Source organism: Oncorhynchus mykiss, chromosome 3 (genome assembly GCF_057628025.1).
Source record: "Oncorhynchus mykiss isolate SJ-2025 chromosome 3, ASM5762802v1, whole genome shotgun sequence".
Lineage (NCBI taxonomy): Eukaryota > Metazoa > Chordata > Actinopteri > Salmoniformes > Salmonidae > Oncorhynchus > Oncorhynchus mykiss.
Window position 1 is genome coordinate 56,692,756 of NC_143024.1, and position 27,939 is coordinate 56,720,694.

Below are 27,939 nucleotides of genomic sequence, written 5' to 3' on the forward strand. Positions count from 1 at the left end.
GGAGGGGACAGCAAATTTACACTGTTATACAAGCTGTACACTCACTACTTTACATTGTAGCAAAGTGTCATTTCTTCAGTGTTGTCACATGAAAAGATATACTCAAATATTTACAAAAATGTGAGGGGTGTACTCACTTTTGTGATATACTGTATACATTTAACTTAGAACTATAACTCAACAGAATACTACTATGTTACTGTATGAATGTATGAATCTTATTAGAATCATAATACTGGATATAATGTGTGTAGTTTTAGTCAAGAATTAGAACAAGGACTTTCTGTTCCTTGTTAGAAACTAATGGAGCTATCGTCAGACTGACTGGAATACTGTGTTCCTTGCAGCACATTCTGTCCATACCCAGGGAGAGGATAGACCTTGGACTTGTAGTAGATTGTTTAACAGGTGGCAGACAATGTGGGAATGCTTGTGAACTACATTACGATTGTGTCTGAGAGGAGGAGAGACATTTATGATGAAATGTGAGGTATATAAACCAATGTACATGGTATTATGACCAGCGCTCTTGAGAAAAAATGCTTTTGGCTAATTTTGGTAGAGTGGTCTCTGTCTACTTTATGCAAATACGGATCTTACAAACTCTTAGAAACAGACAGGGTGATTTAAATTGGTTAATGAACACCTAAGAACTAAATTCATGTAACACAATGTTCCAGCACATGTCTGGGATTTCCGAGAATAATGAATAACAGTAAATGCTGAAATGGAGAATGTGTTGAAACATTTAAAGTCTCACACTTTACTTCTTGTGATCATTTTGACCCCACGGGGTGAGATCTTGCGTGGAGCCCCAGATCGAGGGAGATTATCAGTGGTCTTGTATGTCTTCCATTTCCTAATAATTGCTCCCACAGTTGATTTCTTCAAACCAAGCTGCTTACCTATTGCAGATTCAGTCTTCCCAGCCTGGTGCAGGTCTACAATTTTGTTTCTGGTGTCCTTTGACAGCTCTTTGGTCTTGGCCATAGTGAAGTTTGGAGTGTGACTGTTTGAGGTTGTCGACAGGTGTCTGTTATACTGATAACAAGTTCAAACAGGTGCCATTAATACAGGTAACGAGTGGAGGACAGAGGAGCCTCTTAAAGAAGAAGTTACAGGTCTGTGAGAGCCAGAAATCTTGCTTGTTTGTAGGTGACCAAATACTTATTTTCCACCATAATTTGCAAATAAATTCATAAAAAATCCTACAATGTGATTTTCTGGATTTTTTAAACTAATTTTGTCTGTCATTGTTGAAGTGTACGTATGATGAAAATTACAGGCCTCTCTCATCTTTTTAAGTGGGAAAACTTTCACAATTGGTGGCTGACTAAATACTTTTTTGCCCCACTGTACACTAAGTTGACTGTGCCTTTAAACAGCTTGAAAAATTCCAGAAAATTATGTCATGGCTTTAAAAGCTTCTGATAGGCTAATTGACATAATTTGAGTCAATTGGGGGTGTACCTGTGGATGTATTGAAGGTACGCCTGAAGGTACCACGTTCATCTGTACAAACAATAGTACGCAAGTTTAAACACCATGGGACCACACAGGCATCATACCGCTCAGGAAGGAGACGCGTTCTGTCTCCTAGAGATGTACTTTGGTGCGAAAAGTGCAAATCAATCCCAGAACAACAGCAAAGGACCTTGTGAAGATGCTGGAGGAAACAGCTACAAAAGTATCTATATCCACAGTAAAACAAGTCCTATATCGACATAATCTGAAAGGCCGCTCAGCAAGGAAGAAGCCACTGCTCCAAAACCGCCATAAAAAGCCAGACTGCGGTTTGCAACTGCACTTGGGGACAAAGATTGTACTTTTTGGAGAAATATCCTCCGGTCTGATGAAACAAAAATAGAACTGTCTAGCCATAATTACCATCATTATGTTTAGAGGAAAAAGGGGGAGGCTTGCAAGCCGAAGAACACCATCCCAATCGTGAAACACAGAGGTGGCAGCATCTTTTCTGCAGGAGGGACTGGTGCACTTCACAAAATAGATAGCATCATGAGGGAGAAAAATGATGTGGATATATTGAAGCAACATCTCAAGACATCAGTCAGGAAGTTAAAGCTTGGTTGCAAATGGGTCTTCCAAATGGACAATGACCCCAAGCATACTTACAAAGTTGTGGCAATAGCTTAAGGACAACAAAGTCAAGGTATTGGAGTGGTCATCACAAAGCCTTGACCTCAATTCTATGGAAAATCTGTGGGCAGAACTGAAAAAGCGTGTTTGAGCAAGGAGGCCTACAAACTTGACTCAGTTACACCAGCTCTGTCAGGAGGAATGGGCCAAAATTCACCCAACTTATTGTGGGAAGCTTGTGGAAGGCTGCCCAAAATGTTTGACCCAAGTTAAACAAGTTAAAGGCAATGCTACCAAATAGTAATTGAGTGTATGTAAACTTCTGGCCCACTGGGAATGTGATGAAAGAAATAAAAGCTGAAATAAATCATTCTCTCTATTATTATTCTGACATTTCACATCCTTAAAATAAAGTGGAGATCCTAACTGACCTAAGACAGGGCATTTGTACTAGGATTAAATGTCAGGAATTGTGAAAAACTGAGTTTAAATGTATTTGGCTAAGGTGTATGTCAACTTATGACTTCTACTGTATATAGGAGAGGTGGAACCAAGCATTCTGGGTATTAGCTCTAGGAACTGTGCATTGTCTATAAAGGGGAGGCTCTCAGTCCAACAGTCAAGACTGTTGGGCTGACGGTTTCATTGTTGCAATAATTAATTGATATTAAATAAGATGATTGTTTGAAGAAATTACCAAGTCTCTCTCAGTACTGAATTTCCAACAAATTTTTTTGCGACGAGGAGGTGATCTGCAACTTCACCTGTTGACCGCTCCTGAAGATCTGGGTAAACTGTGCACAGGGGATCAGAAATTAGGATCTCAGGGTAAACCACGCTTATTATTGAGCACCTGGACCCGATCTGAGATCTGAGAAGTAGCGGGCACGGGATACCAGATCTCAGACGTAGTACTGAGAGAGGTAGGCTTGGACAATCTATCAATAAGTGATGAAATTATAAAGGAAAAATAAAGAAAAAATTAAAGCCCCTCTTGAGGGTACGCTCAGAGTGAGGTCTTCCTTAAGAGGGCCATAGCTAAGGTAACTAGCAGGACTGAGTTTAGTTGATACGATTGTTATTAAGCGGGATATCCTTGGGCACAATTGTTAATTAGCCAGTTGCGGGCAACCAAAAGTCCAGATCTGTGGTACTGAGTTGATCACAGTAGGATTGGTGAGGTTAATGTAGAGTGAAGGACTAGAGGACTAGGGTAATCTTGCGAGAAAAATCAATGATTGTTTGAAGAAATAACCAAGTCTCTCTAAGTACTGAATTTCCACGACAAGTCCCTCTCTTTGAAAGCTGCAGCTCTACACTTTACCTCAGTGCGATTGTTGCCTGTAATCCATGGCTTCTAGTTGGGGTATGTACGTACAGTCACTGTGGGGAAGACGGTATCAATGCACTTATTGATGAAGCCAGTGACTGTTGTGGTGTTCTCCTCAATGCCATCGGAAGAATCCCAGAACATATTCCAGTCTGTGCTATCAATACAGTCCTGTAGCTTGGCATCTGCTTAATCTGACCACATTTTTATTGACCGAGTCATTGGTGCTTCCTGCTTTAATTTTTGCTTGTAATCAGGAATCAGGAGGATAGAATTATGGTCAGATTTGCCAAATGGAGGGCGAGGGAGAACTTTGTACGCATCTCTGTGTGTGGAGTAAAGGTGGTCAGAGTTTTAAACCTTGAGACTTTCTTAGATATCGTGCACCAGCTGTTGTTTACAAATATACATAGACCGCCACCCCTTGTCTTACCAGAGACTGCTTTTCTATCCTGCCGATACAGTGTATAACCCGCCAGCTGTATGTTATTCATGTCGTCGTTCAGCCACAACTCGGTGAAACATAAGATATTACAATGTTTAATGTCCGTTGGTAGGATATACGTGCTTGTAGTTCATCCACTTTATTACCCAGCGATTGTACATTGGCCAGTAGTACCAATGGCAAAGGCAGATTAGCCACTTGTCGCCGGATCCTCACAAGGCATCTCGATCTCCTTCTGCGAAACCTCCATTTCTTTCTCCTGCGAATGACAGGGATGAGGGTCTGTTCGCGTGTCTGGAGTAAATCCCTTTCGTCCAACTCATTAAAGAAAAATTATTTGTCCAGTTCAAATTGAGTAATCGCACTTCTGATGTCCAGAATCTATTTTCGGTCATAAGCGACTGTAGCAGCAACATTTTGTCAAAAAAAAGTGACAAAGAGCCTATAAAACAGCAGCCATCCCCTCCAGCGCCATCTTAACACCACACTAGATCAGAGCTTCAACAAACGGACTGACCATGCCAGTGCTGCAGAGGTACAGTGCCTTCAGAAAGTATTCATACCCCTTGACGTATTCTACATTTTGTGGTGTTACCGCCTGAATTCAAAGTTGATTAAGTAGATATTTTTCTGACCCATTTACAAAAATACCTCATTATGACAAAGTGGCCAATTCAATTGTTTGGACATGTTTTAGAAAGAAACAAAGCTTTCTATATAAGGTCCCACAGTTGACAGTCCATGTCAGAGCAGAAAGTAGGCAAGTCAGTTAAGAACAAATTCTTATTTACAATGACTGCCTACCCCGGCCAAACCCGAACCCTGGTGACACTGGGCCAATTGTGCGCCGCCACATGGGACTCCCAATCACGGCCAATTGTGATATAGCCTGGAATCGAACCAGGGTCTGAGATGCAATGCCTTAGACTGCTGCGCCACTCGGGAGACCCAGATACTATAACATGAAGTCCAAGGAACTGGCCGTAGATCTCCGAAATATAATTGTGAATAGGCATATACCGTATCTGGGGAAGGCTATAAAACTATTTATAAGGTGTTAAAATATTCCAAGAGCACAGTGCTCTCCATCATTGGGAAATTGAAAAAATATGGAATTACCCAGACTCTGCCTAGAGCTGGCCGTTCGACCAAACTGAGCAACCGGGCAAGAAGGACCTTGGTCAGGGAGGTGACCAAGAACCCAGTGACCACTCTGACAGAACTACAGAATTCCTTGGCTGAGATGGGAGAACCTACCAGAAGGACAACAGTCTCTACAGCACTTCACCAATCTGGGCTTTATAGGAGAGTGACCGGGCGGAATCTACTCCTGAGAAAAAGGCACATGGCAGCACGCCTGGAGTTTGCAACAAAATAAAGCAAAAGATCTGTGGTCTGATGAGACATTATTTAAAACAGCCAATTAATGGTGTGTAGTACAAAATTGAAAACTGACATAAAATGAATGGAAAGTATTTTTAACCAATAGGAATATAGCTTTCTAAAATATCGTTTTTTAAAGACAGGTCTTTCATTTCTCTTTATTTACAGAGCTCTATGCACATAAATACTTTACAGTTTAATACTTTTACAACACGATTCTTTAGATAATAGATATAGTTTCATGCCACACTTTGAAGAACTGTAAAGAATATCTATTGAAATGTTTAGATGGAGGAATAATTGTTTATACAATTAAGCTACTCTACCAGCACACAGTGCAAATGTTGAATACTTGGATGGTTATAAAACTGATTTTTTTTTAAAAGAGGCCATTGCAAAGTCTGTTACTCTAAAATGACCTTTGAACCCTGCAATATGTCAGTCCTTGCATCAGTTTGATGAGCCAAGAGCTATTGAATGTGCCATGTCAAAGAAGCTAACACTGGGCTCAAGCATTTCTTCATTGATTTCATCTCAGTTATATGCGTGGGCGTCAAACGTGGACCACTATATGATTTGACGCACTCCCATGACATTCAAGTTTTTAAAAAACTCTGATTATTTTAAAAGATTATATATTGGGGAAATAGCAAAAAAATCCCTAAAATGCTGAAAATTCCCAGGTAAGGCTGTCTAGGCCATGAGACAAGTGTTTTTTTGTCTTTCATCAGTGTGAGGCCCCGCTGATGTTGCTTGAACAGAAACTGCTATTTAAGCAGAAATGATCTAAAGCAGTTCATTGGGCGTATAGATTTAGCTTTAAAAACTGATAACAGTATTATTGTAACCCTCCCATGTGGTTGGTGTTTGCGGCATGTTATTCAGCCAATCCTTGGGCCATCAGACTTCTGTTGTTAGCTCGGAGATCTTGATGTTGACAAACAGAGAAGACAGAGGGATTGCCGTCCCATCTTTGGACAGAAGGTGGATATGGCGATATCCTGTGAAGTGTGGGGAGAGGAGCCAAAAGAAATTCAGCTTGTTGTCATGAAGAACCACTTGGAAACCATCCCTCATACAATAAAATATGTACATTTGTACATTACAGGCTTACATTAAAACACTCAGCAGGGATGTCAAATTCTGACAAGATTCATCAATTGATTTAACCTTTAGCGAGTCAATAGGATCAAATTATTTTGTACAATCATTTAAAGAAAACTGTCATTGGGATTTACCCAGTTGTCCAGACTTCACCCTCAGGTGTAATATGATAAGGTCAATCTTACCTGGCTGAATACAGGTGAAGGGCACAGTGAACTGGCCCATGAAGTCGTTCCTGGAGGACTTGTCATAGTCCTCCACCACAAAACGCACCAGGGCCAACTCAGGGACATGGACGATAAAATTGAGGGTCTCATTCCACAGAGGGTTAAAACCTGTAGGCAGGGGGCAGCAGATTCCAGGTTTTAGACAGCCAAGAGAAGTACAGGGGTTCTATCTAATTGACTAAAACATGGCATGGTGTATCATACTTACGTGTAATAATAATGATAATGCATGCCTTTCTTTTTTTTTACATCAGTAACAGTAGAACGTTTGGACACACCTACTCATTCAAGGGTTTTACTTTATTTTGACTATTTTCTACATTGTAGAATAATAGTGAAGACATCAAAACTATGAAATAACACATATGGAATCATGTAGTAACCAAAAAAGTGTTAAACAAAGACAAATAAAGAAAAACCTTTGAATGAGTAGTTGTGTCCAAACTTTTGACTGGTACTGTATATTTTTTAAGTCTTAGTTTATTGGATAGAAGACAGAGGAGAGTTTGCTGAAATAACATTGGGCCGAATTGGAACCCATGCTGCTGCGGTTCATGTGCACTGGAGGAAGCGGCCTAGACCCCCTTAGGCCACAAAGCGGCCTAGACCACTTTAGACCAGGAGTAAGCTGGGTCTGTACAAAGACCCCAATGAATGTGTTTTGACAGTCCTTGAAAGCTGGTCCCTCACCGTTGTTGTCAATGTAACTAGTTTCTTGCTTGGCTTGGTCCTGAAATACTCCGTAGATCTCCACTCTAACCAGAGGGTCAACGATAGAGCCCTCCTTGTGGTTCACCTTTGGTAGCTGCTGCCCACTGATCACCTTATGGACAACACATGCACATAAAAATCAAAACTCAGACAAGGATACATACTCAAAAACATTGCAAATGAAACCGGCAAAACACACTAACTGTACATGCACACAACAAAACACAACAGATAGTTGTTTCTGGACCTGGATAGACAGGCGGAGTGATGTGTAACCATTCCGGTCCTGGGGTCTCTCTGGATCAAAAGAGTCATCATTCCTCATGAAGTCAGGTTTGAGGACGTAGCCGCAGCAGCCGTTCTGACTGAAGAGCCCATCGTTCAGATCCATCTCTGGCCCAGCTGTCTGGAAGTTCAGAGCCACTAAGAGAACATCAAATATATGCATACAGCTCTTTTCACAAATTTGTCACAAAGTGAAGAAGAGTGAGGAGACAACGTGCTTGTAGTCTCTAACTCTCCTTGGCTTGCACCCTGTTTCTCTCCAGACCCATCTACAGGATGTGTTACCTTGCCATTTCGGGCAGTAAACCTTCTCCTTCTTTCTTCCAGCCAGGAAGCAAGCAATGCATGTACGGATGTGTACAGTGTGTTTAGCCAGGCCTAATGTAATGTATATATTAGAAACAACAGGTTCTAGGCCTGTTTAAGGTAAATCGTCTGGGACAGAGAGTGTATAAAAAAAAACAAGCAAAGTTTTACGTTATGTGCTAGCTGGGCTATGCCTGAACTTGCGCAGCTAGCACATAATGTTCCAGGAACATACATTCTGTTCTCAGAACATAAAGAAAACGTCCCATAAAAACCACAAGAAAAACCTTCGTAGCGTTCAAAGAGAACGTTCTAAGAAAGTTATTTAACAACATAGACATTCCGTTCTCAGCATCAACAGAAGTCTCTCTCTATCCTCTATCTTGTGAAGCGTGGACCTCGCACACTAATTGGCCACACCTGATCTTAATGAGTAATTGTTTTCTTTTGGAATTGGGTTTGTTTGAATAGACTAAAATTAAAAGCTTTGTATGCATGAAAAAAACATGGCATGCTAGCTCCATCCTGGTGGCAAATTGGACTAATTCCATGGATAGAGAACAGAAGATTATGGGCTCTATTTTCGGTTGGCATTAAGGCGGCGCTAGCGTCGATCTCATGTTCGTTGGCAATTTCAACCTGTTAAAGCTAGCGCTCTGCTATTTTCAAACTGTTGGCAATTTACCTGTCTTATATCATCTCGCTTGCGCTCAGATGGGAGGGATAGAAATATTTGATATGTTGATATGTATGTTTCCTTAAAAATGTGATCCAAAGTTCTCATTTCAGGCAGGGCTAGTAGGGATATGTAAGACCAACCAAAAGCTGGTTTTATCAGTAACACGGTTGGTTATGGCATGAATTTTGACAGTGGAAAAACACAGCCTATGTAGCCGTGATGCACACTGTCAATGTGCGCATGGAAGAAGAGTTTTAAGAAACATAAAACTATAGTTTTTCCCCCATTTCATTTTATTTGATTGAAAACCAAGCATAGTCTCCCTTCCTCTCAATGAAAGCTGTTTATTTTTGTCTTGACCAATGCAGTCAAGACTGTTGAAAAAGGGCTTGTCTCGTGAGACCACTTGGAAATAAAACTTAATCACCGAAGCTTATTAAAAGAGCTAACGTTCCCTTTTTTATCTTTGTGTTGTAGGCAGGCCTACATTATTATAGCCATGCAGATCCCTCGGTAAATACTGGTGAACCTTGTTTTTAGAAGTTGTTTTCCTGTAACAATTGCTTGTTTTTACGTTTCATATGTTCAAAACCCAAGCCCTCCGTAGGTTACCCTGGGCCAGGGCTGCCCAACCCTCTTTCCTGGAGCTCCACCGTCCAGCGTGTTTTCAGTCCGACCCTAATTTAAAACACCTGATTCTAATTAGCTGCTCAACAAGACATTAACTAGCTGAATCAGATATGTTAAATTAGGGTTGGACTGAAAACCTACAGGACAGGAGATCTCCAGGAAGAGGGTTGGGCAGCCCTGCCCTAGGTCTACTATAATGAAGGCTGGCTCAACAGCAATACGTCTTGTCTTTTTTTATACTGCCGATTTTATTATATTGTAATGACCTGGCTGGATCATAAAGGAACAGTTGTCCAGACATAGGATTGAGTTTACGAATTCACGGCTACTGTTTGGCCGTAGCCCACGCCAAATAAATGAAAGATACCAGTATAAAACAACAGCGACCTGCTCTTGTGGGGAGAAAAAAGGGCTAAAAAAAAAAAGATGGTTCTCTCTTTGTCTTTATATTGGATCCTTGTCCAGCTACAGTGAAAAATGTTGATGTGTGTAAAACCCTCCATAGTCTGTGTAGTTGTAATATTATATGCCCACAGGGAGTCATTATGGTGCCTGTAGCTGTATTGGACATAGCCTATTTAAAAACAAGTTGTTGTTGTGTTTTGTTTATAATTTGATAATTATTTGTTGTCTTTTTAGGCCTTATCAGTAAAGAATGTAATCTTGCCTATTGACAACGTTTTGCATTTCCATGTTCAGCCATAATGCAATTTACAGTAGGCCTAGCCCCAATATCAGTGTGAATGCTACCATTCATAAGTTTGGACACACCTAATCATTCAAGGGTTTTTCTTTTCTTTTCTATTTTCTACATTGTAGAATAGAGAAGACATTAGAACTATGAAATAACACATATGGAATCATGTAGTATCCTAAGAAGTGTTAAACAAATCAAAATATATTTTAGATTCTTAGCCACCCTTGTATAAACACTTTGCACAGCATCACCAGCAAAGAAGGAGAGTGATGTTGCTGCATCAGATGACCTGGCCTCCACAATCCCCCGACTTCCACCCAATTGAGATGGTTTGGGATGAATTTATATTTGATATTCTTCAAAGTAGCCACCCTTTGCCTTGATGACAGCTTTGCACACTCTTGGCATTCCCTCAACCAGCTTCATGAGGAAGTCACCAGGAAAGCATTTCAATTAACAGGTGTGCATTGTTAAAAGTTAATTTGTTGAATTTCTTTCCTTATTATTGCGTTTGAGACAATCAGTTGTGCTGTGACAAGGTAGGGTTGGTATACAGAAGATAGCCCTATATGGTAAAAGACCCAAGTCCATATTATTGGAAGAACAGCTCAAATAAGCAAAGACAAAATGACAGTCCATCATTACTGTAAAGATGGCACCAACTTCTAGTCCTTAGGAAACTTTGCAGTATTTCTTTTAATGTATTATTTCTTACAATGTTAGCCCAGAAAATCTCAAGTGTTGTTACATACAACCGGGAAGAACTATTGGATATTAGAGCGACGTCAACTTACCATCACTACGACCAGGAATGCGATTTTCCTGAAGCGGCTCCTTTCTACGTACCACCTAGGGCATTTGAATTGATTCCAGAGGCTGACCCAAAACAACGCTGCTGGAGAAGAGGTAGACGGAGCAGTCTTCTGGTCAGACTTAGCAGGCGCGCACACCCCCCACCACTTCCGAGTATATTACTCGCTAATGTCCAGTCTCTAGATAACAAGGAAGACAAAATTAAGGCAAGGGTTGCTTTGCAGAGAGACATCAGGGATTGTAACACACTCTGTCTCACGGAAAATCTCTCGGGATATGCTGTCGGAGTGGTTACATACAGGAACTCAAGTCCTTTTGTTCACCTGACCTAAAATTCCACAATCAAATGCCAACTGTATTATCTCCCGAGGGAATTATCCTTGATTATTGTCACACGTGTATATCCCCCCTCAAGCCAATACCACAACAGCCCTCAAGGAACTTCACTGGACTTTACTTCATGCAAACTGGAAACCATATATCCAGAGGCTGCATTTATTATAGCTGGTAATTTTAACAAAGCAAATTTGAGAACAATTCTATCAGCATATTGACTGTAGATCTCGTGCTGGAAAAACACTGGATCACTGCTACTCTAACTTCGGCTCCCCTCCTTGTTCGGGCGGGGTTCTGCGGTTGGCGTCACCGGCTTTCTAGCCATGGCCACTCCATTTTTCATTGTTCCATTTGTTTTGTCTTGTTCCCCACACACCTGGTTTACATTCCCTAATCACACTGCATATATACATTCCTCTGTTCCCCCCCATGTCTTTGTGTGGAATTATTTTGTTATGTGTTTAGTGTTATGCGCCAGCCTGGTTTTTCCCCGGGTATTGTGATTTGACCCGTAGTATGTTTATTGTCATACATTTGCATTATTGTGAGTGGTTTTGTGCTGATACACTTTTGCCATTGGCTGGAGGGTCTTTTGTGCTTCTGCCAAATAAAGTGTGCCTGATCACAACTCTCTGCTTTCCTGCACCTAACTTCTCACCAGTAGCGCACAACCTTGACAGTATGCTGTATTTTGTACCATCTATTGCATCTTGCTCTGTCATTGCTCATCCATATATTTATATGTCTATATTCTTATTCCATTCCTTTACTTAGATTTGTGTTTATTAGGTAGATTTTGTGGAATCTTTAGATTACATGTTAGATAGTGCTGCACTGTCGGAACCAGAAGCACACGCATTTTGCTACACTAGCTATAACATCTGCTATCCATGTACACTCCCGTTCATAAGTTTGGTGTCACTTAGAAATGTCCTTGTTTTCCATGAAAACATACATGAAATGAGTTGCAAAATGAATATAAAATATAGTCAAGATGTTGACAAGGTTGTGAATAATGATTTTTAATTGAAATAATAATTGTGTCCTTCAAACTTTGCTTTTGTCAAAGAATCCTCCATTTGCAGCAATTACAGTTTTGCAGACCTTTGGCACTCTAATTGTCAATTTGTTCAGGTAATCTGAAGAGATTTCACCCCATGCTTCCTGAAGCACCTCCCACAAGTTGGACTGGCTTGATGGGCACTTCTTACGTACCATATGGTCAAGCTGCTCCTACAACAGCTCAATAGGGTTGAGATCCGATGACTGTGCTGGCCACTCCATTCAAGACAGAACACCAGCTGACTGCTTCTTCTTAAATAGTTATTGCATAGTTTGGAGCTGTGCTTTGGGTCATTGTACTGTTGTAGGAGGAAATCGGCACCAATTAAGTGCCGTCCACAAGGTATGGCATGGCTTTACAAAACGGAGTGATAGCCTTCCTTCTTCTAGATCCCTTTTACCCTGTACACATCTCAAACTTTACCACCACCAAAGCACCCCCAGACAATCACATTGCCTCCACCATGCTTGACAGATGGCGCCAAGCCCTCCTCCAGCATCTTTCATGTTTTCTGCGTCTCACAAATGTTCTTCTTTGTGATCAGAACACCTCAAACTCAAACTCTGTCCATAACACTCTTTTCCAATCTTCATCTGTCCAGTGTCTGTGTTCTTTTGCCCATCTTAATCTTTTATTTTTTCTTTGCAACTCTGCCTAGAAGGCCAGCATCCCGGAGTCACCTCTTCACTGTTGACGTTGAGACTGGTGTTTTGCGGGTACTATTTAATGAAGCTGCAAGTTTAGGACTTCAAGTGAGGTGTCTATTTCTCTAACTAGACACTCTATTGTACTTGTCTTCTTGTTCAGTTGTGAAACTGGGCCTCCCACACCTCTTTCTAAATTATAAATTATAGATGGGCTAAATTATAGATGGACTATGTACAGGTGCAGTAATCTGTGAGCTGCTCTGACAGCTGGTGCTTAAAGCTAGTGAGGGAGATAAGTGTTTCCAGTTTCAGAGATTTTTGTAGTTCGTTCCAGTCATTGGCAGCAGATAACTGGAAGGACAGGTGGCCAAAGGAGAAATTGGTTTTGGGGGTGACCAGAGAGATATACCTGCTGGTGCGCGTGCTACAGGTGGGTGCTGCTATGGTGACCAGCGAGCTGAGATAAGGAGGGAATTTACCTAGCAGGGTCTCGTAGATGACCTAGAGCCAGTGGGTTTGGCAACGAGTATGAAGCAAGGGTCAGCCAACAAGAGCGTTCAGGTCGCAATGGTGAGTAGTATATGGGGCTTTGGTGACAAAACGGATGGCACTGTGATAGACTGCATCCAATTTATTGAGTAGGGTATTGGAGGCTATTTTGTAAATGACATCGCCGAAGTCGAGGATCAGTAGGATGGTCAGTTTTACGAGGGTATGTTTGGCAGCATGAGTGAAGGATGCTTTGTTGCGAAATAGGAAGCCAATTCTAGATTTAACTTTGGATTGGAGATGTTTGATGTGAGTCTGGAAGGAGAGTTTACAGTCTAACCAGACACCTAGGTATTTGTAGTTGTCCACATATTCTAAGTCAGAACCGTCCATAGTAGTGATGTTGGACAGGCGGGCAGGTGCAGGCAGCAATCAGTTGAAGAGTTGCAGTTGGAGGCCACGGAAGGAGAGTTGTATGGCATTGAAGCTTGTCTGGAGGGTTGATAACACAGTGTCCAAAGAAGGGCCAGAAGGATACAGGATGGTGTCGTCTGCGTAGAGGTGGATCAGAGACTCACCAGCAGCAAGAGCGACATCATTGATGTATACAGAGAATAGAGTCGGCCCAAAAAAATTGAACCCTGTGGCACCCCCATAGAGACTGCCAGAGGCCCAGACAACAGGCCCTCCGATTTGACACGCTGAACTCTATCAGAGAAGTAACAATCATTTGAGAAACCAAGGCTATCGAGTCTGCCGTGGAGGATTTGGTGATTGACAGAGTCGAAAGCTTTGGCCAGGTCAATGAATATGGCTGCACAGTATTGTTTGTTATCGATGGCGGTTAATAAGATATCATTTAGGACCTTGAGTGTGGCTGAGGTGCACCCATGACCAGCTCTGAAACCAGATTGCATAGCGGAGAAGGTGGTCGGTAATCTGTTTGTTGAATTGGCTTTCGAAGACCTTAGAAAGGCAGGGTAGGATAGATATAGGTCTGTAGCAGTTTGGGTCAAGAGTTTCCCCCCCTTTGAAGAGGGGGATGACCGCAGCTGCTTTCCAATCTTTGGGAATCTCAGATGACACAAAGAGAGGTGGAAAAGGCTAGTAATAGGGGTTGCAACAATTTCGGCAGATAATTTTAGAAAGAAAGGGTCCAGATTGTCGAGCCCGGCTGATTTGTAGGGGTCCAGATTTTGCAGCTCTTTCAGAACATCAGCTGACGGGATTTGGGAGAAGGAGAAATGGGGAAGGCTTGGGCGAGTTGCTGTGGGGGGTGCAGTGCTGTTGACCGGGGTAGGGGTAGGGGTAGCCAGGTGGAAAGCATGGCCATCCGTAGAAATATGCTTATTGAAATTCTCAATTATAGTGGATTTATCGGTGGTGACAGTGTTTCCTATCCTCAATGCAGTGGGCAGCTGGGAGGAGGTGTTCTTATTCTCCATGGACTTTACAGTGTCCCAGAACTTTTTTGAGTTTGTGTTGCAGGAAATGAATTTCTGCTTGAAAAAGCTAGTGCTGGCTTTTCTAACTGCCTGTGTATATTGGTTTCTAGCTTCCCTGAAAAGTTGCATATCACGCTAATGCAGAACGCCATAGGATGTTTTTGTGTTGGTTAAGGGTAGGCAGGTCTGGAGAGAACCAAGGGCTATATCTGTTCCTGGTTCTACATTTCTTGAATGGGGCATGCTTATTTAAGATGGTGAGGAAGGCATTTAAAAAAAATAACCAGGCATCCTCCACTGACGGGATGAGGTCAATATCCTTCCAGGATACCTGGGCCAGGTCGATTAGAAAGGCCTGCTCGCTGAAGTGTTTCAGGGAGCGTTTGACAGTGATGAGTGGAGGTCGTTTGACTGCTGACCCATTACGGATGCAGGCAATGATCACTGAGATCTTGGTTGAAAACAGCAGAGGTGTATTTAGAGGGCAAGATGGTTAGGATGATATCTATGAGGGTGCCCGTGTTTACGGCTTTGGGGTGGTACCTGGTAGGTTCATTGATCATTTGTGTGAGATTGAGGGCATTAGATTGTAGGATGGCTGAGGTGTTAAGCATGTTCCAGTTTAGGTAACCTAGCAGCACGAGCTCTGAAGATAGATGGGGGGCAATCAGTTCACATATGGTGTCCAGAGCACAGCTGGGGGCAGAGGGTGGTCTATAGCAGGCGGCAACAGTGAGAGACTTGTTTTTAGTGAGGTGGATTTTTAAAAATAGAAGTTCAAATTGTTTGGGTACAGACCTGGATAGTAGGACAGAACTCTGCAGACTATCTCTGCAGTAGACTGCAACACCGCCCCCTTTGGCCGTTCTATCTTGTCTGAAAATGTTGTAGTTAAGGATGGAGATTTCAGAGTTTTTGGTGGTCTTCCTAAGCCAGGATTCAGACACGGCTAGAACAATATATTTGGATTTGTTTAACACTTTTTTTTAGTTACTACATGATTCCATGTGTTCTTTCATAGTTTTGATATCTTCACTATTGTTATACTCAAACCCTTGAATGAGTAGGTGTGTCCAAACTTTTGAATGGTTCTGTATATATTTCCATATTGAAGCCATGCAATTACTTAGAACAGTGTGGACTGCGAACAGGTTCAAGTTAACATATTTAGCAAAGATGGGATAGGTCTACATTTTGTCATTTTGCTTCTGCAAGCTATTTAACAAACTATGACGGACTAACATTGGAATTGGAGTTGATTCCAAGGCAATACATAAAAGACCGCAAATACACAACTTGAACCAACCATATATTTAGCCACGGAGCATGTTCTGATTGGCCAGTGAGGGGTCAAGCCTCGACACACATACTTCTTTATTCATCAAAACCCAATCCTTTCGCACCACCACAATCATTATTATTGGTTGTAAAAATAGCTAAATATTCACCCCGAACCTATAGCGCTACCACATTTCTATGTGTCCTATCTGTGCTTGTAGTTCAAAAAAGTTAACCCAAAATAAGCATAAGCAATAACAGTGTTATTAAAAATGTTATTGAAACATTCAATTAAAGTTTTAAGGAAGCCACAAAATAACCTATAATTTTAGTTCTCAAAAGCGTTAATAAAAACTCCAGGGAAAAATTTCAAGGAACCAGAGTAAATGTTCTCAGAACCTCCCTGCAACCTAAAAATAAACATTCCCAGAACAGACAACATTTTTTACTTCCGTTATCAGAACATTTAAAAACATTCAGTTTTACGGGTCAGTAAACGCATGACTTCATTCCCAGAATCAATGGGAAACCGAAACTGCTAGCTTGTTTAAAAACAGATTTACACTACAACATTGACCTGAGTACAAAATGGTTTTAGTGAAGAGGCTCTCACCTATCTGACAGCCTACGTTCCACAGCTCCTGTGGGTTGTAGTTGGAGGAGTCGGTCCTCATGCCACTGGGGTAGACCCTGCTCAGCTGTCTGCTGTTGTGGTGCACAAACTCTGCCCCTGAGAAAGACACAGCCATACAGTGATGCTTTTGTCTATCCCATAACCCAGCGGACCTACAACAGTGAATGGTTGTGAATTCCTAACCAATGATCCTTGGCAATATCGATACATTGTTTGGTATGTAGGTATTGCTAAAATAGTTCAGGGTGCACCTGTGTCCTTTGCAAGTTTCCTGGCCTTGGATTCAGAGAAGGAGGACATCTCGTAGCACTTGGAGTGCAGGCGAGAGTACTCAAAGCTGTGGAAATGAACACTCTTACAGTACACGACCAGATCCGATAGTTCCCTGGAGAACTTGGATTTCTGAAGAGACAGGACGTTACATGTGAGTGAACAAATATCACCTGCTTGGTGGCTATTAATTAAACCATCGCATATCATGATTAGCTGGCAGGTCAAAGCACAGTGTTTATTGTTTGCTTAGTGTGTGATATTTTTTGCAAAATGGCAGAATGTATTGTCAGTAATAATCTAGTAATGTATAAGTGTAATAGTTGGTGCAGATGACTGCAAGAGGTTGCCAGTCGTTCACCTCCATCCATCCATCCTTCCGTCCATCCTAACAGATCCATCCATCCGTCTGTCCATCATCCGTCCGTTCATCCTTCCAGATACATACGTCCAGCCACGTACCTTATCATTGAGACGAAGGGCCTCTGCAGACAGGCTCTTAGGGTCAGCCTCATCTTCGTCGCTGACCTCATCAGTGACCTCATCGGTCAGCGTTTCACTTTCTTCTACGCCGCCAATCTTCTTCGCTTTCAGCAGGACCTTTCCCTTCAGATCCTTGTATGAGTATGCACGAATCCAAGGACACATGCGCGTACGGGCGCACACACACACACACATACACACACACATACATACACACACATGTGTATAGATGACCGTGTATAATAACTGATGCCAATGAATAGATGATGTCATGTATTATACGTAGATGACGCCAAAGGAAATACTGTGCCATGTTTGAATATTATTTTTTTAGTGTCTCAAATCTATTTGAGTGGTCCACAATATGTTTTTGCTTTATTTGTATTTTGTATCGTCAATTATTATATCATTTTGGAGTAACACTTTAATACATTTTTCTAACTAACTTTAGTCTAGCACACACATACACAAACACACACCTCATTGGATATTTATCTCTCTTTTAAGTGCTCTGACTAGAAGAAGAGTATGAAAATCACTGCTCCCAGCATGACTGCTGAATAAAAACCTGAACAAAGTCATAGACAGGAAATCAAATCCTTAGAGAACGTCTTCTCAATTGACTTGATAAATAGTTGACTTGCCTTGTTGAATAAGGGTTACAGTAGAGTAGATAAATAGAATAGAATAGAATAGAATCAACTTTGCTTGCCCAGGGACCCCAACCCAGGCAAATGGGCAACCCAGAGACCCCCATCATATGTTAGCAAAAATAAACACACACATCTTGCCTTATCAGGTGAATGTAATCAAAATGTTCAATTGAATAGATTTGGTAGACAGCTTCATTATCTAGACCTTCCCACTGATCATTGGAGAGGAAGTGTAAACTCTAACACTCCATTAGCTAGAAAGGTATCTTGGCTGCGTAGATTTTTTTTTTGCTGTTGTAAAGCTCATTTTCTGCCCTTCTATACATTTTGCCATGGCTAATGCTTTGTTCCTCTGCTCAAACATTATCACAAAAATCAATGGCATGTGCCCTGAATTTTTCGATTCCTCCTGATTGTCCAGCTTTTATTTGATTGTTAGCTCTCAAAGATGGTATTATTTAAAAATGTGTAAAAATGTATATAGTTCAATATTTTTTATTCATGCATTCTATCTGTTTTTTGTTGTTTTAAGTTGACACTGAAACTTATTTTTCACCCCGAAAATCATCACTTAGATGGCCTTCCTAATAATGTTGTATACAGAAAAAAGCCTGTAATTAGCACCAATGACTGTAATTTCCTCCATATTAAAGGAGATTTTGGTAATGAAGCCATTTATTTACTTCAGTGTCAGCTAGCATGCTAACTGTTCCTATAGACTTCCAATCATTGTGCTAACGCTAGTTAGCATTGGCTTGTGAAAGTACATCTACAGTGCCTTGCGAAAGTATTCGGCCCCCTTGAACTTTGCAACCTTTTGCCACATTTCAGGCTTCAAACATAAATATATAAAACTGTATTTTTTTGTGAAGAATCAACAACAAGTGGGACACAATCATGAAGTGGAACGACATTTATTGGATATTTCAAACTTTTTTAACAAATCAAAAACTGAAAAATTGGGCGTGCAAAATTATTCAGCCCCCTTAAGTTAATACTTTGTAGCGCCACCTTTTGCTGCGATTACAGCTGTAAGTCGCTTGGGGTATGTCTCTATCAGTTTTGCACATCGAGAGACTGACATTTTTTCCCATTCCTCCTTGCAAAACAGCTCGAGCTCAGTGAGGTTGGATGGAGAGCATTTGTGAACAGCAGTTTTCAGTTCTTTCCACAGATTCTCGATTGGATTCAGGTCTGGACTTTGACTTGGCCATTCTAACACCTGGATATGTTTATTTTTGAACCATTCCATTGTAGATTTTGCTTTATGTTTTGGATCATTGTCTTGTTGGAAGACAAATCTCCGTCCCAGTCTCAGGTCTTTTGCAGACTCCATCAGGTTTTCTTCCAGAATGGTCCTGTATTTGGCTCCATCCATCTTCCCATCAATTTTAACCATCTTCCCTGTCCCTGCTGAAGAAAAGCAGGCCCAAACCATGATGCTGCCACCACCATGTTTGACAGTGGGGATGGTGTGTTCAGCTGTGTTGCTTTTACGCCAAACAAAACGTTTTGCATTGTTGCCAAAAAGTTCCATTTTGGTTTCATCTGACCAGAGCACCTTCTTCCACATGTTTGGTGTGTCTCCCAGGTGGCTTGTGGCAAACTTTAAACAACACTTTTTATGGATATCTTTAAGAAATGTCTTTCTTCTTGCCACTCTTCCATAAAAAAGCTGAAAGTTTAGAGGGACGGCCAGGTCTTGGTAGATTTGCAGTGGTCTGATACTCCTTCCATTTCAATATTATCACTTGCACAGTGCTCCTTGGGATGTTTAAAGCTTGGGAAATCTTTTTGTATCCAAATCCGACTTTAAACTTCTTCACAACAGTATCTCGAACCTGCCTGGTGTGTTCCTTGTTCTTCATGATGCTCTCTGCGCTTTTAACGGACCTCTGAGACTATCACAGTGCAGGTGCATTTATACGGAGACTTGATTACACACAGGTGGATTGTATTTATCATCATTAGTCATTTAGGTCAACATTGGATCATTCAGAGATCCTCACTGAACTTCTGGAGAGAGTTTGCTGCACTGAAAGTAAAGGGGCTGAATAATTTTGCATGCCCAATTTTTCAGTTTTTGATATGTTAAAAAAGTTTTATATATCCAATAAATGTCGTTCCACCTCATGATTGTGTCCCACTTGTTGTTGATTCTTCACAAAAAAATACAGTTTTATATCTTTATGTTTGAAGCCTGAAATGTGGCAAAAGGTTGCAAAGTTCAAGGGGGCCGAATACTTTCGCAAGGCACTGTAACTTCCTTCATGCTGGACGCAGAGACATAAAAATGGTATCCACAATGGTCCTCTTTTGCAGCTAGCGATAGTAAAATATGTATCTTTCACCACAAAATCCCCAACAAATTACTCCCCCCTCCAAAAAACAAAAATTTGCGGAGCCACTGCAGTACCACCCCGGACCCTGATCAGTGAATTGAAGCGGTCCAGTGTTGGTCTTACCTGAGGAGAGGGCAGCTCTTGGGGAACCAGTCTGTCGAGGGGGGCCCTGAGCAGTGTGTCCCCCAGGATGGTGTCCAGAAGCTGGGCCATGACCCTCTGCTGCTCCATGCTGCAGTGGTTCTCCAGGGACAGGATGACAGGAAACTCAGACACCTAGGACACCGGGAGAGGGGAGAGGGGACGGACGGAATTCCTAAAAGGATGTGTTGAACTTTGACAGTCTTTTTTTTTTTACAGTCGTTCTTCTGAGAAGAGGTGAAGGCTGAAGACAGGATGTTTCATGATGCTGAATACTTGGTTGAAGCAAAAACCAATACAGAAGACAAATGGACAGAACCACTAAGAGACTGGATTAGATTTAGAGTTGTGGATAGAGCTGCCGTGGTCATGGAGGCTACAGTTAATTCAGGTATTGAAGTGCCCACCTTGAAGGCGTACTCCGCCAGTGTGGTGATGACGTCTCTGAAAAGTATCTTGGACGTGAAGGTGTGGCCGTGATAAACAACCGGCTCTCCATTTGGCCCATCCCAACAGTCCACCTCAACGCAACGACAGCCACGCTTCAGAGCCCTGCACACAGACACACTGAGTTCAACAGCAGTGCATATCAAAAGCTGTTTGAACAGTGCCTTACTGCCATGTAAGCTATAAAGGGTTGCAATGCTGAGTGTTTTGTTCCTCACTGGATGTAGGCCTCCTGGCTGCTCTGTCCTCGGAGCTGGTCATCCATCAGGTAGGTGTTGTGGGAGGAGCAGATGAAGTAGTGGCTGAGGGGCTGGCTCATGTCCTGGTGTAGGGCCAGCAGCTGGGGATCCAAGATGGCGCCCTCTGGAGAGACCAGGTACATCTGGAAGCCGTCTATAGACATGGCCCCGTGTTTCTTGGCTGTGAGAAGACATGGGAAGTTCTGTCTTATATAAGTCAAACCAATCAGAAAATGCTCAGTAAACTACATCTCTCTGTTGATTGTGGTCGACAATGACAGTTGATTACAATTGACTATGGTCAGTATAATTGTGGTCAATCATGGTTACTAGTTGAAAAATCTATATATATGGACATACAATATACAATACTTAATATAAGGACAAATATATCTATAAAAAAAATCTTATTGGAACTGTAATGGAAATTTTAATGTTTGTGCTTTTCTTATAACTAATTTCTGTGTTCTATTCATATGCTGTTCTATAAATCAATTTCTGTGTTCATGCAAGTGGCTGACTGTACAAATCCTCGCTTATCAGTAGCTGCAATTTGGCAGTATGACCAGACCTTGTTTGGAGAACAAACGAAAGATATCTCAGTTTAAAGGTTTCAGCTTGGAGAGAAAGAAGCCTTGTAAGGTGTTGGTCTGTCCCATGTTATGAAACAGTATTGGTCGGTCACATGAATAAAACAAAACGGTAATGAATTAATTATGCTAAATCATGCAAATATAACTTGTCTGTGCATAGCCGTATATAAGACAACTGCTGGGTCTGCCCAGGCAGAGCTCCTGATTGACATGTGTACTATGGTTGTAACGCTTCTCGTTGGTGGAAGGAGAGGAGGACCAAGGTGCAGCGTGGTAAGTGTTCATATTATTTAATGAAATATGCAACACTAGACAAAACAACAAACACGACAAACAAACAGTCCTGAAAGGTGAAACCAAACCACTAAACAGGAAACAACCACCCACAAAACACAATGGATTACAGGCTACCTAAATATGGTTCTCAATCAGGGACAACGATTGACAGCTGCCTCTGATTGAGAACCATACCAGGCCAAACACAGAAATAGCAAATCATAGAAAACCTAACATAGACAACCCACCCAACTCATGCCCTGACCATACTAAACAAAGACATAACAAAAGAACTAAGGTCAGAACGTGACAATGGTGCATTGAGTTGGTTGGAACCTCTCCAGCACGCTGACAATAAACAATGATTAATTTAAAATTGGCTTTGAGTGTCCCTGTGTAAGAATTTCCATGACAGAAACCCCCCAAAAAAACTACAAAGTAAAAAAAATAAAAGGGCACAAAAAAACGTACAACATATTTTTTATGAAACATGGCGACTTGTTGACCGACCATTGTGGGCTCTTGTGGTTCACTCAGGTATACTAGGTAATGATCATTGTGGTTGTCATTCATTATGATTGACATTGTCTTAATGAGGCTATTAATGATCTCATTCATATAGTTGATTGTGGTTGACCACAGTTGCACAGTGGTCCTTACCGTTCTCTGAGGGTTCATAGCGGTCAATCAACTCTTGGGCGTGTTCCAGACTCCTCTCCCCCTCCTGCTGCTCCTGCTTCAGGAAGTCCTCCAGCTCAGCGAGGGTTAATATCTGTCCGTCCCGAGAATAGTCCTGGAACACCCGCCACACATCCTCCCTCTTCGTCAGCATCTTATAGAACTGGACAAACTCCTCGTTCTCCAGACAACCGGACTCTGAGTTATCAGCCATCTGGGGGTAAAAGCAAAGAGCAGAATACTTGTCTACTTCAGAGAAAAGGTGTTCCCATTACATTTTATTTTCGATTAGAGTTCTACCACCTTATGATGGTAGACCACTGACGGTGTAGTCACTTACGATGACGTCATAGAAAAGCAACCAATGTTGGGGACAATTCCACCACTTACATCATCCACATTTAACTACTGCTCACTATACTTTAAGGTTGATTACATGTCAAAATCCATGGATTTGCATGTGAGTATATGAGCATATGCCTAAATTCCAAATGAATGGGAAAGATAAGCACCCTCCCATTCATTTGGGATTGACAGACAAATAGCTGGATCTATACAAGAGTTAGCATGGGAGATGGATTCAATTCAAAAGTGAACAGTAGATGATGACGGTAACCTCACCGTGAAAAGGCGAAGAGTGTACTCTTCATTCATGTCCACGTTCATCATCTTCAGCAGTGTGCGCACCTCCTTGAAGTTCATCCGTCCATCTTTGTTTTTATCCGCCTTTTGAAACCAGTCCCAGATCCACCTGAGAAAAAGGAAGACGCTGGCTAAGGGCAACAATTAGTAAGAGTTAAGATAGAATGGAGCAACATTATAGACCCTCATTGGTTTGTATGGTTAATCAATCCGTATGTTGTATTTAATGCTGAGCTTGGAACAAGGATACTGGTCGAGCCTCTCCTTGTCATTCATGCTCTTAGTGTTCTGGATCAGTTTGCGGACACCCCGGATCCAGACCTGCGCCTCGGACGGCGACTCCGCCACCAGGTCCAAGTTGCTGCGGCGACCACGGAACACCAGGGTGAAACAGAGGTCAGCGGGGAACTCATCAGCGATACTTAGCAGGATCTCCGACTGGTGACCCTCGCGCACCACATCCACGTCAGCCACAGAGACTAAGAGAGAACATTAGGCATCATGTGAAGACATACTCAGGCTTTTTCTATGCTAAAGTGATTTCTCAATAGATGGTATGGCCGTTCATTCAACTTTTTATCTACAGTCTGATCAATTATTATGCTGTCTCCTCCCTGCTTCCTCCACCCACCCAAACCCACACACTTGCAGTACTCACAGGTGGAGTGGCCTGTCCCTGCCCACCTGGACTTGTACCAGATGGTCTGGCCATCCTCCTGCAGGCGGAAGTGCCGCTGCTTCTTCCAAGAGCGAGACTTGACCTTCCTCAACATTGCCCCCGCCTTCATCACCTGGAGGTCCTCATCACCCTGGGCAACTGTGCAGGATCAGGGGTTAGTGGTCAAGGTTGTGGTCAAAAGTCATCTTGACCATCCTTACAAATATAGTCTTAATCAATTTAGACCTCGTATTGTTTCTCTATTCTGGTTAACGGAGATTTTGATCAGAGGAAATTCTCTTAAGAATCCACACGTTTAAAAAAACTTTTGCCTAAAATGACATACCCAAATCTAACTGCCTGTAGCTCAGGACTTGAAGCAAGGATATGCATATTCATGATATCATTTTAAAGGAAACACTTTGAAGTTTGTGGAAATGTTAAATCAATGTCTGAGAAAATAACACATTAGATCTAGTAAAAGATAATACAAAGACAAAAACATGTTTTTTTTTTTTTTTTGTACAATCATCTTTGAAATGCAAGGTAAAGGCCATAATGTATTATGCCAACCCAGGCACAATTTAGATTTAGGCCACTAAATGGCAGCAGTGTATGTGCAAAGTTTTAGACTGATCCAATGAAACATTGCATTTATGTTCCAAATTTTGTATCAAGACTGCCCAAATGTGCCTAATTGGTTTATTAGTACATTTTCAACTTCATAACTGTGCACTTTCCTCAAACAATAGCATGGTATTATTTCACTGTAATAGCTACTGTAAATTGGACAGTGCAGTTAGATTTAAAATAATTTAAGTGTTCTGCCAATAACAGATATGTCTATGTCCTGGGAAATGTTATTGTTACTTGCAACCTCATGCTAATCACAATAGCCTACGTTAGCTCAACCGTCCCGCGGGGGACCCACCAATCATGTAGAGGTTTTAAATTGTATTATTGCATGATTGATGCAATCTCATGCAACCTTTTAGTATCTGTCAACTTACACAAGCTTTGGGGAGATTCCATTGCTAGCCTTGACACATGCCCGTGGGAATTTCCTGCAAAAAAGAAGACAAAAATAATTGCTGTGATACAAATTGTGCTGTAATAGTGACACAAGTAAAATGATTCCCTCCCTACTTCCTGATCAGTGTGGACATCCATGGCTGAATAATCGATCTAACTGTGTCATCAACATTTTAGCTGGGTTGCATGCAGAGCTCGGAAATCCCATCAGACTTATGCTTTATTTTTCGATCTACTGATTGACTAAGAGGGAGAGGTGTAGAAGATTGACAACCCAAAGCTTGGCATTTCTTACAGTCGGTGTGCCGCATGGACTCAATTAAGTCTAGTGTAGTTTGCACTGCAGAATGCTCAAGCAGTATAGGAGTGAATGCAGTTTAACCAGGACAATACAGAGAATGAACCAGGTGTCTCATTCATGAATCTAAAAAATCGCACCAAAAGTAACAGGTAACTCTCCAATTCAGATGCGAATTCTCAAGTCATATGCCATAACCGAATTGACTCCAACCCTATTCTCTATGTCCCTGTGTTAGTATGACAACTACTTTTGGTGCTGCTATCAAATACAAATGTATTAGCCTTTGGAAGAAAATATATTCCGCACCAATCAGCTGTCTAGTTCCCTAGGGAAGAGGTGCTCAACTCCTCACAGAGAGGAAACTCACAAGAACTTATTGTATTGTACACTCCAATCAGTCAAATGTTCCATAAAGGGAGAGTTCTTTTTTGGCTGTAGAATGTCTCCCTTTCCTCACATTGTCATTTTACAACCTTTGTAGAACAATGGCTAATTTTGATTGTATATTTTCTCTTTTTTTTTTACCGTTTACAGCAAGGTAAATTGTTCCATAGTTCAAAATACCACAAAGGCATTTCCTCCCAGCCCCACTGTTAGTTTGTGAACGAAATATCCACTCCTTCTTCAGCAATACAAGTGTAAATAAAGCATTGTCCCTGAAGTACTGCAAAGAAACTATCTGTTTAATATTTTTTAACAACACCAGTGATGTTTTTGATATGTGGTGTTTGTGAAAAGATGTGAAAGAATAGGAAGAGCTCTCACAAAGCAATCATTTTCATGGACCCCTCCTACACATACAGTACACTCTCATGTGTACACACAAAGTCATACGATTCTAACCAATGAATAAACTTTTATGTTATGTTATTTGGTGGGCCGTTGATAGTGTTTTGGAAATATGACTAATACCCAGCCACGTGCCTGAGAGTATCCACCTGACCACAAACACAGGGAGAGAATCCTGACTCACTGGCAAGTCGGTGTCATACTTTAAATGGGCTACTCACACTAAAACTACTCAAAGTATTAAAGAAACACTGTTTATCAAGTGAAATGGCAGCCTCATCATATGCCCATATGTCTTCACTGTACATTTAATTACAAGCACCCCTTATTATAAACATCTGCGATATATGACCTTCATTGTAAATTAGGCTGTCATTGTAAATAAGAATATGTTCTTAACTGACTTGCCTAGTTAAATAATGGTTAAATTTTAAAATTTCCCCTTTCATGAAAGCTCTGTACTCAACCCTCAATGGGCTGTTGCTACAGTTCAGGAGGAGCTGTGTGAAGAATCCTGTAAACAAATTCAGGTCCACCAGTCTTTTAGCACACATGTAAAATGTGCTTGTGCCATGTAGGGAGGCTGGCTGAAGGACAACAAAGTAGAACCAGCTGCTGTAATATGAGACAGAATAAAAACAGCAACCAGGGGGTAAGATTATAATCAAACCAACAACCGCAACACTAAACCACAACCTGTGCTGAACACATTATGTAGTGTAGGCTATGCCTTTTACAATCAAGATGAGGACAAATAGAATGAGTCAAAGGAGAAGAAATTACACTTACCAAATTGTAGACCTCTCCCTCGGGTCTTTGCCCTGGCCCCGCTGGGGCTGCCACTGCTGTGAAGAGCTCCAGAATAGATTGGGGATGTTTGGTGAGAGAAATCCAGGAAAATGCTACAGGAAAAGGCTCCAGACCAGGATTAGGAAGTGTCAAAGATAGCTGGCCACCCAAAAGAGATAGGGGTCTGGCGGGGGTAGCAGGCCTAGTAGAAAGCTCCAGAACTATGGACGCTTAGGGAGTGTCCCGAGACCACTAGCCAAGCACTGGGCTCAGGAGATGGGGAGTGTCCAGAGGAAAGCTGGCTCAGTGTATATGTCCTCTATGCTCTACTTTGCCTGCTTCATCTGGGAAAAGGTTGCCGCCTTCTGGTACACTCCTCCCCCATCCACCTACCCCCCTCTCCTTCCTTCCCTACCACTCCCTCTCTTTTCCTATTTTCCTACACCCTGATGAGGGCTGTTCAATTTTTCCAAGGCTGCTTTAAAAAAATCCTTTGCTGTTTTCCTGTAGGCTGCCACAGTATGCTGCTGCTCACTTTAAATGTCTTGCTCTCCCCGTCTCCATACACACACTCTCTCTCTACCTTATCCATGAGCAGACTGCAGATTCGATTCACCCCTCTCCATTGTTTTAAGGACAGCAATCCAGACAGTACTCGTGTTTACCTCAGCACAGACAGATTACAGATAACTCAGTCTAGGAGAGGTTGCCTGTGCAATATCAAAATGCATGTAGAGAGTGGCATACAGTCGTCCAGTTCACACATACCCAGACAATCCTTTCCATACCTACTGTACTTATCCCATCAATGAGTTAACGTCTATTGCACATGCAGCCATGGTTTGCTGCGTTTATTGTCTATTATAAACTGGGTGGTTTGAGTTCTGAATGCTGATTGGCTGACAGCCGTGGTATATAAGACTGTATACAACGGGTATGACGAAACATTTATTTTTACTGCTCTAATTACATTGGTCGCCAGTTTATAATAGCAATTAAGGCACCTC

General features: G+C 41.7%; 1 protein-coding gene across 6 annotated transcripts; it reads right to left on the reverse strand.

Annotated features, from left to right (window-relative positions):
* Positions 1–5,384: 5,384 nt before the first annotated feature.
* On the reverse strand, positions 5,385–27,731 carry LOC110520009 (1-phosphatidylinositol 4,5-bisphosphate phosphodiesterase delta-4). Of its 6 annotated transcripts, none has more exons than XR_016494710.1 (16): positions 26,933–27,363; positions 25,032–25,085; positions 24,022–24,180; positions 23,614–23,842; positions 23,343–23,472; positions 22,704–22,935; positions 21,154–21,355; positions 20,896–21,040; positions 20,471–20,623; positions 17,332–17,484; positions 16,851–17,001; positions 16,579–16,695; positions 7,545–7,703; positions 7,277–7,409; positions 6,545–6,694; positions 5,385–6,256 (listed from the first exon to the last, which is right to left on the reverse strand). XR_016494710.1 is itself a non-coding variant. In XM_021596963.3 (16 exons), exons 2-16 carry the CDS (start codon positions 25,051–25,053, stop codon positions 6,156–6,158), a joined length of 2,253 nt encoding a protein of 750 aa, XP_021452638.2. In that variant the 5' UTR covers positions 25,054–25,085; positions 26,933–27,731; the 3' UTR covers positions 5,385–6,155. The 6 variants fall into 6 exon arrangements, 2 of the variants coding, with proteins under 2 accessions (XP_021452638.2, XP_090085718.1); XR_016494712.1 differs by having other exon boundaries at positions 17,231–17,484; XR_016494711.1 differs by having other exon boundaries at positions 7,545–7,720; positions 17,231–17,484.
* Between the last annotated feature and the right edge of the window lie 208 nt (positions 27,732–27,939).

Coding starts and splice junctions, on each gene's coding strand:
- LOC110520009 (XM_021596963.3), bottom strand. CDS start 25,053: ATGGAATCTCCCCAAAGCTTGT. Junction 20,624..20,895: donor TGGCGGAGTACGCCTTCAAG/GTGGGCACTTCA, acceptor CCGGTGTCCTAG/GTGTCTGAGTTTCCTGTCAT. Junction 6,695..7,276: donor TAGTTACATTGACAACAACG/GTGAGGGACCAG, acceptor CCCTGCCTACAG/GTTTTAACCCTCTGTGGAAT.